Raw genomic sequence first — 11814 nt, 5'->3', positions numbered from 1 at the left:
GAGGGAGCGGGGTGGGGGGGTGGGGGTGTTGCTGGTTTTGCTCGAGACAAGCTGCCTTTTGTGTGTGTAGGGATGAGTGAGACACCTATGGAGCCTTTTTCCACATATGCTTGAGAGAGGAATCTGGAGCTCTTTGTGCATGAAACTAATTTATGAGTTTCTGTCTCTCTGGGAGTGCCCTGAGGAAGTGAAGACGCAAAGACGCAACTGCTTGCTAAGTTGTAGAACTTCCTAAAGGTTTAAATATGTTTGCGTACATTTTTGGTGGTTTTACTCAGTTTTTTGTTTGTTTGTTTTTTTGTTGGGTTGTTTTGGGGTTTTTTGTTCCCCTCCCCCTGCACAGGGAGGAGGCAAACCCAGCATATATGTGAGAAGTTTGTAGCTCTGAATGTCCCCCTCCCCCAGCCCGGTTATTTTAAGGCTCTACCTTCCAGCTTACATTTGCTGATAGGACTTTGCTCTCTGAAGCTTTTAAACTTTGGGCCAGGCTGGGAGAACTTTCTGGAAATAGACTGAGAGGATGAAAATAAGCATAGCTCCTAAATCTGTTTAATCTGTTCACCTCATATTCTGTACTTTTTGCTTCTGACTCCTCTGAGTTGGAAGGAAGTTGACAAATTGGGGAAGTACAGATGCGGTGTGTTAGTCCACTGCGCTGGGCTAGCTTTTAGGGGGGCTGGAGCCAAACTGCTTTCTGCCAGCTGAGGTGAAAAATAACACTTGGTGCTCTGCATCTTCAGGTTTTTCCTCCTTTTGCTACCCCAAGGAAACGAGCTGAGGTTTTGAAAGTGATGTCTTGGGGTCAAAGAACTGAAAGTTGTCTGGGTGCATATGAGGTGGCAGACCCACCATGGGACCTTCTGGGAGGTGACCCTGATGCTGAAAGAGGTGTCACTTGGTTCTGTCCTCCTAATTCTTGCTCTCTGTTAAACAGTGTATGAGGCAACTGAGTATCCTGACTGTGTCCTTTAGGGACAGGTTTCTTCATAGCTCCACATGAGTCATCTTAAATACTGTTAACGCAGGCAGAAAAATCTCTCCCTTCGGGGTAGATGTGAGGACTAGAAGGATTTGAGATTAGGGCTGCTGGTGTGACACTCCCTCTCCAATAGCTTTTACAAACATCACCACAGGATCTCACATAAGCCATGTGGTTTTAGTAAGGCTTAGATGGCACTGGCAACGCTGGGGGGTGACTCTCTGCAAGTTTGGTCTGTGAGGGATGTGGACTGATAACCAGAAGTGAGGATGAGCAAACAGAAACGGCTTTAGGTGCACATCATACTGGAAAGTGGGCTGCTTTGGGTTAAGGAGGACAGCAGCTGTTGGTAGCACAGCTAGCACTTTTTTTGCGAAGCAGATGATGTTCCAAGACTGTCTCTGTGTTGACATAGGTCATGATCAGAAGTGATGTTGTCACTGTGGTGTTCTGCTCATAATACTGTCCATTCTTGTAGAACTACTACCAGATAGTTCATTACACCATAGTGGAACAGGCAGAAGTCTCTAAAGAAAGGCTGGAGGTCCTTTTCATAGCTTCTGTAGCACAGTGGGAGGCTGCAGACTAGAGGGGGTTGGTCAGTCCTTTCTGACTTGTAAGTCTGTTGACCCCTACAAGTCTGAGATATTGGGGACAGACCTTGCTAATTACTCTTCTGCCTTAGCCCTTTCCCATGCTGGATCATGCGGGAGATGGCTCAGCACAGCTTTTTGGCTGCTGCTTGCAGTTGCAGCCTCTTTCTCCTTTTGAAAAGCCCGGAAGAGTTTGTCAACATGCACGCAATTCATCAGCCCTGCACAGCAGGAACAAAAAGTGCAGAAGCATGGACTTAACGTTTGTATTGTCACACTCTTGTGACCTGGAGAAGCTGTTACAGGTTACTAATATCCACTGAGTCGTGGGAGCTCTTAGAATGGGGCATGCGGGTTTTATCAGCAACCATGGGCGCATTAGCAGCAGGTGGATGTTTGTGGCACCAGGGCTGTCTGCTCTTGTCAGGGCGAGAGAGGCCAGCAGTGTGGAGGGGCACCGATTTGAACATGCCAACTTGAAGTGCTGGCACGGAGCCCCTGTGCTGGCAGAAGCTCTCTTTTGCTGGGGTGTTAGGGGCATTATAGGCACACCAGGCTTTACAACAAAGCATCTAGCTTTGTAGAGATTTCTAGCACAGATGAGATTTGAGGCCTGTGTTGCAGGACTGAGTGAATCCTGGCAATGCGGCTCTCCTCATGAGACCTACGGTTCCTGAACAGATGATTTGGTGAGGCTGTTCTCCGGCTGTGCGAGACTGCTGGCGGAAAGGAGTTGAGTGGAGAGGGTCTGTATGCATGCTGGGAGCCACCACTGCAGCCCCGGGGAGTGGCTGGCATCCTGGGGGTGGCCAGAGCTGCTGTCACCCTCGCTAGGGACAAGGAGAGGAAAAAGCGAAGGTGAGCTCTGGTAGAGCAGGGGGGGCTGTGCTGGGCATGTAACACCAGGGAGTCCTCACCCACCCTGCTCTGCCTCTGCTGCAGCTGCCTGTGCCCCCCCAGCATGCTGGAGGTAAAGGGTGGAGGATGCATGGGCTGTCCCAGCATTGGGGGGTGAAGGGTGACTTCACTGAGGTCAAGAGGAATGGGCTGGTGTTACTGGGTAAGTGGGGGAGAGGAAATGCTGATTCCAGTTCTGGGAAAACCTCTGTGTGTGTGGGCACCCTCTTTAGGGTGTGGGGGGCTTGGTGTGTGCAGTGAATATCGCTCATTCTGGCAGCCCACAGCTCCTCTCCAGCATGTTTGCATGCAGGGTTCTCGTGCAGCAAAGAGCTGGGTTTTCTCCAAGAAAGAAGAACCCCTTTGCAGTTGTTGAAATGGTGAAGTGTACTGGCTCATTCCAGCAGTTTCTGTTTCTCCTTTATCCTGTGCTGATCCTGGAAGTGTTCTGTGCTTGCTCAGGCACCTCAGCCTCTGGCCAGACTTAAACTCCCGTATCCCCCTGTTTTACTTGTTCCTCTCCATTAATTTCACTCTGGCCTAAGGCTGACTTCATACAGGTTTCTTCCCTCTTCCCTTCTGCCAGGTGCCGAGAAGATGGCCTCTCCTGGTGCCCCAGGGACCCGGATGACATCCACAGTCAGTATCAACATTTCTACCCCTTCCTTCTACAACCCGCAGAAGAAGTTTGCTCCTGTGGTTGCCCCTAAACCCAAGGTGAACCCCTTCAAGGCTGGTGGTGCATCAGAGTCATCGCTGCCCCCGCCTCCTGGAGCTGGCACCCAGCGTGCTCAGATAGGGAGGGTGGGGGAGATTCCATCAGCGTCCGTGCTGGCAGAAGGTAGGTGAGGGTTGGTGTGGCAGATGTGAATATGCATTTCTAAATTCTTGGGGTGTGAGGTCTGTAACTGGGCTAAGCATGAGAACAGGCATAACTGCTGTAAGTGACGGATACTCTTGCTGTAGAGGTTGGCAGGTTCCAGAATGAGAGAAAATTATTGTTAAAGGGATCTCAAAGTATGTAGTATCTCCATTAGGAAAGGAAGCAAGAAGGCAATCCTGCATTGCACTGATGCTGGAGGAATGCAATGGATTTTTCATAGTATTCCCTGAGTGCATAATTGTTTAACTGCATCAGTTTCTGGCCAGCATGTCTGAGAGCAAATATGTTGCAGGGAAGTTTACTCTGGTGGTGATGAATCATGCTGTTCTTCTTGATTCATCTCAGGTCAAGTTGGTTGTCTCTGGCTGTAGAGATCCTCCTTGTGGACTCTGCAGTTGCCATCTTTGCTGCTGGAGATGAGGAGGAAGAAATAATTGCATGAAAAAAATGGTGGAAGCTATCATAAACAGGAAGTGAGACTTGGAGTTTGTATGGCTTGTAGAGTTCTGTACTTTTTCCTAGTGGTTTGGGTTGGGTGTGTTTTCCTGTGTAGAGTGACATCTTGCTTCAGTGTGGTTTTCTTTTGTGTGTGTTTTAAGTTGTTTTTTATTTCCTGTGGTGGTGGCGTGATGTATTTTTTGTTGTTGTTGGCCGGTTGGGTTTGTGTCCTCAAAGAAGCAGAAGGTTCTTGGTTGTGTGGCTCCCTAGTTGGAACTGATCAGCATGGGGCCACTAGAAATTTCCCTAGGGACCTCTTGCTAATGCATATTAACCCAAGACTCTCTCACGGTGCATCTCAGTCAGGACACACGTGTTCAGTTAATGCGAACTGCTGTTTTAAATTCCTTTTGCTGTATAGCATAGGCTGCAACACTAATGTTTTCTAGGTTAGCACGCTAAGTTAGTGGGTAACTGACCTGATGGTAGGAAGGCTGGTTCTGTGCCCAGAGCAGACAAAATATTAAGCCGTTTCTTCTGTTTCTCTAGTCATAAGGGCCTCAGCATGTTGCTGCTTCTGTCTCCTAGAATTGTACCAGGTAAATCTGGTGACCTTTTTCTCATACATTGTGTCGGGAATCTCATGTCTGTACCGGAGGGTCCCATCTCAGGTGCCATCTCAGGCTTTATGATTTTATGCTGTAGTTGTGCAGATTAGGGATGTGTCTGTCAGAAGGTCTCGAACTGACACAAATACATTACCTGAAGTCCAAAAGAATGTTAAAAATTATTTTTTGATATACAGTGCGAGTGGAGGATTGGGTGATGTTTGCTTCGCCTCTCCTTTCCTTATAAAGCTTACTGTGGAGGAACTAACTTGACAGAAGGATTAGCAAAAGAACCATTTGGCTTAAGCTGCTGTGTCACCATCAGGTGAAGGCTGCCAGCAATTCATCTGAAGTACAGATAAACCACTAAAACTCAGCCATGAGAGAAATGCATCTGATTTGATCCTTCCCTGATGCATCTCTTCGGTCCTTCTCTCCCTTTCTTATACACTCCTCAAACAGTAGTATAACATAAATCCATAGCAATTGGTCTCTTTGTCTGAGAAGGCAGGATGGCTAAGTTCGTATCGCTGTAGGAATGTTATATTTAGTATTGATCATTCTATAAATCTGGTAACTTTGTGAGGAACTGTTTTGTTTGTATGAATAATTAATAAAACAGGCTTTTAGTTCATCTGAAACAATGTGAGCAGATCAGGGCTTCATTTCTGCAATATTCTTTATCATTTCAATAAACTGAAAGGCAAGTATGTACAAAGTTGATCCCAAACTGTCGCTTCAAACAAAAAATAACAGCCTAGTATTACTTCCCTGCTCAAACAGAATTTCTGTGGCACAGGAAGGCTCGTACAAGGTTATACATTCCACTGGGTAATAAGATTTTGACTTCCATTTTCGAAAGGGCAGTATTGTTTTCCTTAGGTTACAGATAAGTCCTTATAAAATCTGTTGACAACAACTGGGTATAAAGATGAGACAATTCGTTTACTGCTGTTAAAAGTTGCAAATGGAGCATCAGGAGTGAAAAACGTGGTCTTTCACCCTACTGCTCCTTGGGGCTAGCTCAGAAGAAAGGTGGGTCTCCAGAAGAAGGGATGTGGAAGTTAAGCCTTCTTGTCTTCAGTGGTTTTTGCTGCTTGAATAAGAGGACAACTTCTCCCATACATGGTGCAGGCAAGAGGATTGACATTAATTTGACTGCGTTTTTTTTGCCTGTTCCACCCCTTCAGCAAATATGAATAGGTAGAAGCAACGGTGTTTTCTTTTAGGAGATTGAGGCACTCAGATGCTTTTCAGCCTGCTTAAAAGGGTTATGGAAAATTTTTCATATCCTAATCCCTGTTGGGTATGGGGACATTTTAGCCTCCAAAAGGAAAGCTGTTTTCATCTCCCAGAAAATTAAAGCCGTTTCAAAGATTTCTCATATGCATAAGGGGTAGTTGGTCTGCCTTTCTTCCCCACCCCACACCCAGCCCCAGCTTGTTTCTTTTAGTGTTTACTAGCCAGCTACAAGGTGCTAGCATATTTTCGTGTAATAATGCAAGTTCTTCAGGGTCCTCGGTTGTCTGCTGGCATTCCTTCTAATGCTGCTCTGTATACAGTAATCTGAACCAGTTAACTGGCAAGAGAAGCATATGCTAGGGACCGAAGAATGAGAGTAGTGGGATATGGCATAGCAAGACATGTTTTTGCAATTATACAATAAGTATTCCCCAGTGACTAATTGCAGGAGCTACTGAGGAAAGTTTATATGATGGCCTGTGGCTTTGACAAGGTGAAAGCTAGTCTGTGGAGTTCAGTTGTCCTTGATGTGTGCTGGGGTTCCCTGGGTACTTGCTTCAAATCCCTTCCTGGGGGTTGTACTGGCTAAGAGTAAGAAATGACCCAAACTTGCTTTATTCTTTCTTCCCCATAGAGCTGCCGCTGCCACCTCCTCCCCCACCTGGAGAGGAGTCAAGTTTTTCCTCAAACTGTGCTTTTCCTCCCCCACCACCACCCTTTGAAGAGCCTTTTCCACCAGCCCCAGAAGAAGTTTTTTGTTCTCCTCCTCCTCCTCCACCGATGTTTGATGAAGGGCCTATGAGCAAGGTACCTGCCCCACAGGTGAGTATGGTCAAGGGAAGTATAGTTTCTTGTGATGCTCTGTGAGTTGGGACAGCCTCTTGCTCCTCTCTGAACTCAGCAGCAGGAAGCCCTGAGATCTGGGAAAGCAGAAAATGCTACCACCCCATGGACCAGTGTAAGCTAGGGTCAACTGGTCAGGCTACAGCTCTGCAGATGAAGGACCTGGGGTTCCTGGTGAGCAGTGAGTTGAATGTGAGCCAGCAATGCACCCTTGTGGTAATAAAGGCCAACCACATGCTGGGCTGCGTGCGTACAAGGGTGCTCAGCAGCAAAAGGATGCTGGTTATTCCTCTTTTCAGTGAGGCTGCGTCTTGGAGAGCTGTTTCCTGTCAGGCTCCCCAGTATAATAACCCCAGAGGAATACTGAACTAGATGCAATTCAGCCAACGGTTGTAGCAATCATTGGGGGTTGGAGCACATGGTGTGAGATCGGGGTTTTTTCAGCCTGCAGAAGAGGCCAAGGCAGGGATCTAACTACAGTCTGCGATACGTAAAGGAGGGCTGGAGAGAAGACAGATTATTCTTACTGGGGCACAACAAGAGAGCAAGAGACAATGGATGCAAGTTGTGGTGAGGGAAATTCCTGTTGGACAGAAGAAAAAAACATGTTCTCCTCCAAGGGTGGCTCAACAGTGGCATGGGTGCCCAGAGAAGCTGGGGAATCTGAGTCCTTGGGGATGGTCAGAAATAGCTTGGACAAGGCGCTGAGCAACCGTCTAGCTTGGGAGATAGCCCTGCTGTCAGCAGGGTGTTGGATTAGAGACTTCCAGATGGCTTTTCTCCCCTAAATCTGTCTTGAGTTTCTTTGGGCTGTGCATTTTCCCACTATTTGTAGACCTTGGAGACTGTGCCCTGGTCATCCTCAAAAACTTGCTATCCACTCCAAGCAGCAGATCTGTACCACAGTACAAAGTGTCAAAAACTGCTATTGTAAGGGGATACACCCACTTCTCTGGCTGTTCCTTTAATGTGCTCTGCTCCCTCTTTCCTCATGGACGGTCGTATAGGTACATGGCAAGGTGAGCAGCATTGATCTTGAGATTGACTCACTGTCTGTAATGTTGGATGACATGGAGAAGAATGACCCCTTCAAATCACGGTTGAGCTCTCCAGAATGTCACAGGTGGAAGGAGAGGTGTCTTATTTGCTGAACACAGGTAGTGAGAAGGGTGCTACTGAAAATTCAAATGTCTGTATAAACCATAGCACAGGAGTGTACACAAAGGACCAGAAAGCATAGATCTTGCAACCTGTCAGGACTGCTAAATATGTAATAGTGTGGGAGTTCTCAGCATTGTGGGTCTGGAATAGCTGCTGACTTGCTGCTGTAGACATTTTCTCTTCCACCTTGCTGATAACTGCCTGTTTCTCTCTGTGGCTTCACTTTACAGATATCTCCAGTATCCCCAGGTTCTCCGGAGAAACCATTGGCCCCAAAAGCCCATGTGGAAATACCGTCTGCACCCAAAGATACTCCTCATTCCTTTCCTTCTAAGTTCACTCCAAAGCCAAGTGGAAGCTCACCTTTCAAGCCCCCTGGAGTGGATTTCACCCCCTTGCCAACCCCATGGGCAGCCCCACAGCAATGCAAGGAGCCCCAAGCACCAGTTCCTCCCTCCCCTGCTGTCCCTCCTGCTCAGCCTACCCCTAAATTCACCCCACTTCCTATTGCTGGCTCTCCTAAGTCTGGGTTTAAATCAGGTGCCAGTGTTCCCGTGGCTCCCTCAAACTCAACAAGGTATCCTACCTCCCTTCAGACTCAGTTCACTGCCCCTTCACCTTCAGGTCCCTCCTCTCGGCCACAGCCTCCCAATTTCACCTATGCCCAGCAGAGGGAAAGACCCCAAGTGCAGGTGAAGCCACGTCCCACAGAACAACCTGCTGCTGCGAAAGACACGGTAAGGGATAGGACAGTGGCGCCAGTGTCTTTGGACAGGCACAGCATCACTGGGAGTGAAGTTGGAGGATGAGGAGGGAGAGTCTGTCCCAGGCTAGGGGAGGCCATTACCCATCTGAGAGAGAAATGTAACTGGAGGCAGTGGTGGGGAGGGATGGGACTCTCTTTACATAGGAGGAAGGAAGCAAGCACAGTGGGTGGTGTTCCCGAGAGAGAGGGGGGAAAGTAAAGGCGAGAGAAGTAGGTTGATTAGGGATGGGGTGGGAAGGAGCTTGTCTATATTTGTTCTTTGTGATGGAATGTTTCCTTTTTCTGCAGCATAAACCCACAGGCTCCAGTGCAGCTCCACCTAGGGGAAATTCCTGTCTGACCATGAAGGAGGTAGAAGAGCTGGAGATGTTGACCCAGAAACTAATGAAAGACATGGAGCATCCACCCCCAACAGAGGCTGCTACTTCTGGTGCGTTCTCTCAGTGGACAGCAGCAGAACTAAGACTGGTGGGTTTTCATCTCTCCTTATCCCTTTCTTCTTCCATTGACAGAGCTCTGTGGCTTCTGCCAGAAGCCCCTATCACGAACCCAGCCAGCTGTGAGGGCCCTGGACTGCCTCTTCCACGTGGAATGCTTCACCTGCTTCAAATGTGAGAAGCAGCTGCAGGGGCAGCAGTTCTATAATGTGGATGAGAAGCCCTTCTGCGAGGACTGCTATGCTGTGAGTCACTGGGATGACAGTTACGGGAGAGAGCTGAGCTTGCTGTGGTTGCTCTCTTGCTTTCCCTTCCTCCTTCAGTCTTGCCTGTCTGTGGTGTAGCCTCCCAGGGATGAAGGAATAATGTGTTTTATTTGTTTCCTTTGGGCTCAGGGGACCTTGGAAAAGTGCAGTGTCTGCAAACAGACCATCACGGACCGGATGCTGAAGGCCACTGGTAACTCCTACCATCCCCAGTGCTTTACCTGCGTGATGTGCCATACCCCTCTTGAGGGGGCCTCTTTTATTGTGGACCAGGCCAACCAGCCTCACTGCGTGGATGACTACCACAGGTACAGAGAGCGTACATGCGTGTGATGCCTGAAAGAAGGCAGATTCCCTCACACCTGCTAAATTTTGCTGTGATACGAGGTTGTGTTGTCCATGTGATCTGTTGGACATGAAGTTAAAAAGGAGTTGGCATTGTACCTTGTAGTAGTTAAGGTCTTTTTTCCACCTGAACTTCTTTGTGATTTATTATTCTTCCACTACTAATACTGTTGTATGGCAGTAACAAGAAATTTACATTGAATGTCACCATGGTGGTCATGGTCTCCTCCACGTTTTTGTGTTTTGCAGGAAGTATGCTCCACGCTGCTCTGTCTGTAGTGAACCGATCATGCCAGAGCCTGGAAAGGATGAAACAGTGCGTGTGGTGGCTTTGGAGAAAAATTTCCACATGAAATGTTACAAGTGTGAGGTAAGCCTTGTGGCCCTGCTCTTCCTGCCTCTCCTACACCAACCTGGGAAGCTTTGTTGTCTATCCTGACCAAACACTGAGGTTGTTTTGGATGAATCTGGAGCATTTTTGAAGCAGTTTCAGGAAGATATTAGACACTGACAGACAGCAGATCCATGAGCGAGAACTGCACAGGGTTGTAGTCTCTTAACATCCCTAATACAGCAACTGTGGATACTGGGGGAATGTGCAGGGATCACAGAAGGTGCTTGCTTTTCCCTCAAAATAATATCTCCTGTTAGCACCATCAGAGACAGAGCTGTGGGCTGTGAGCCATTATGCTGATCCAGGGGGGCCATTTCTTACATCCTTGAATGCATTTACCCTGCCGCTGGCTGTCACTGAGCGCTCTCCCTCTTTTTGTTCTCTGTTTAGGACTGTGGGAAGCCTCTATCCATTGAAGCAGATGAGAATGGGTGCTTCCCACTGGATGGGCACGTGCTGTGTATCAAATGTCACACTGTTCGTGCCAAAACGGCATGCTGAGGAGCTTGGAGGGGGCATATGCCAGACCCCTGCACTCAGTGCTCTTCCCCTCCCCCCACTGTTGTCTTGTCCCTCTGCCTGACAAGGCAGACTGTTACTAATGGTGACTGTGCCAGCGCAGTTCTTTACTCATGTAGGATTCACTGCTCCTAGACTTCCCTCTGCACACCCACCAAGCAAGGACCTATTCTGTCACCACTTCCTGGCCACAGCGTATTTCAGGCTGGGGGCTTGATCAAGGTGAGTGCACAATCTGTGTTCTATCAAGACGCTGGAGGAAAAGACCAGATCTCTACCACCACCTGGTGGAAGCAGCAAGAACGACCTGGTGGCAGGTGCTGGGAAGGCTGAGTGTTCTCTTCCACGGAGCCAAGAACCATGATTTGACCTTACAAGGTGGAAACCTCCATCTCAACACCACTTCTGTCTTCGATTTTATTTTTTCTCTTGTGCCACCTCATTATCAAGGTGTTTCCCTTGCCCCTTCCCTCACTCCTGGGTTAGAGTGGAGGCAGAATGTATTGGGAATCTCTGTTATTGTTGCTGGAAAAAGCTAACCTACTATAGCTTTTCTGTGTCTTAACGGATTTTACTGGCTAGCTGTCTTGTCCCTTTTTTTTTTTTTTTCCCTTAGCCATATTGAACTGATGATGTTTGGAATCCTACTCTGTTCCTGAGTTTGGAAACTTTTTTTAAAAAAAAATCTTTTTTCCCTCCCAAAATGAATTGTTTCCCAGTGTGGTTTCTGGACAGCCAGGCTGGGCACCAGAGTAGCAAAGCAGTCCAAAGAATGTGTGTTTACAAATAAAGACCGTCATACGGACAGGCAGCATGTGGTTAGGAGGCATCTCAGTGTGTGGATGAGGATTCAGCAGACTGAGGAACGTCTCTGCATTCCAGTAGGGATTCTTTTTCACTGCTGTCAGTGAAAGCTGCAGTGTAATTGCAATATACTGTCTGGCTCTAAGTGTTACTGCACGGAGCCCTGTTTCCTGGACTAGAAACTCAAACTGAACAAACCTTTTGAATAACTACACTGTCCAACCACTGTTTGCATTCAATAAAAAGTGGTGTTCTTTGCCATTAACATGTATCTGCTGTATTTGTTCAGCTACCCATGAGAATTGCTGTCTCATACAGTAGAGACTGTATAGTTGATCTTCCACTTAGGCTCCAGAGATGAGTTGTCTGAGAATGGCCTTTCTCTCCTTTTCAAACTTACACTTTCTTTTCTGTGCCAGAAGAGTAGCTGTCATTTAAAGCAGTACAGCAACATTGTAATTTGCTTGCTGTGTCACTAGGAGGTGAGTTATTAAAATTCACTTGCACCAGGCTGGAATAAAGCAGTCAGTTTGCTTGCTTTCCCTTAACTACTGCTTTTAAGAAAGCATTGGTGCTTGATGTTGATGGTTTTAAGCATAGTTCTGACTTGGTCACTACAGGTGAAACTCCTCTCTGTAG

The 11814-nt window shown here is 47.6% G+C and overlaps 1 protein-coding gene across 4 annotated transcripts in view; it reads left to right on the top strand.

Moving 5' to 3' along the window:
- Positions 1 to 11440, top strand: part of ZYX (zyxin) — a 26825-nt gene extending 15385 nt beyond the window's left edge. Inside the window, exons 1-10 of one of the 4 annotated variants that reach the window (XM_026852465.1) lie at positions 498 to 867; positions 3056 to 3310; positions 6275 to 6462; positions 7491 to 7583; positions 7875 to 8381; positions 8699 to 8840; positions 8923 to 9092; positions 9243 to 9421; positions 9708 to 9828; positions 10243 to 11440. In XM_026852465.1, the coding sequence (XP_026708266.1) occupies positions 792 to 867; positions 3056 to 3310; positions 6275 to 6462; positions 7491 to 7583; positions 7875 to 8381; positions 8699 to 8840; positions 8923 to 9092; positions 9243 to 9421; positions 9708 to 9828; positions 10243 to 10353 (1842 nt within the window). In that variant the 5' untranslated portion in view covers positions 498 to 791 and the 3' untranslated portion in view covers positions 10354 to 11440. Of the gene's footprint in view, positions 1 to 497; positions 868 to 2315; positions 2431 to 3055; positions 3311 to 6274; positions 6463 to 7490; positions 7584 to 7874; positions 8382 to 8698; positions 8841 to 8922; positions 9093 to 9242; positions 9422 to 9707; positions 9829 to 10242 lie in introns of those variants that run through there. The other 3 variants (XM_026852458.1, XM_026852480.1, XM_026852473.1) reach the window with 3 other exon arrangements.
- The last annotated feature ends 374 nt before the right edge of the window (positions 11441 to 11814 follow it).

The sequence above is a fragment of the Athene cunicularia genome (genome assembly GCF_003259725.1).
Source record: "Athene cunicularia isolate RWA chromosome 1 unlocalized genomic scaffold, athCun1 chr1_part1, whole genome shotgun sequence".
Lineage (NCBI taxonomy): Eukaryota > Metazoa > Chordata > Aves > Strigiformes > Strigidae > Athene > Athene cunicularia.
Note: the sequence above shows the minus strand (reverse complement) of the source record. Positions and strands in the feature narration are given on the sequence as shown.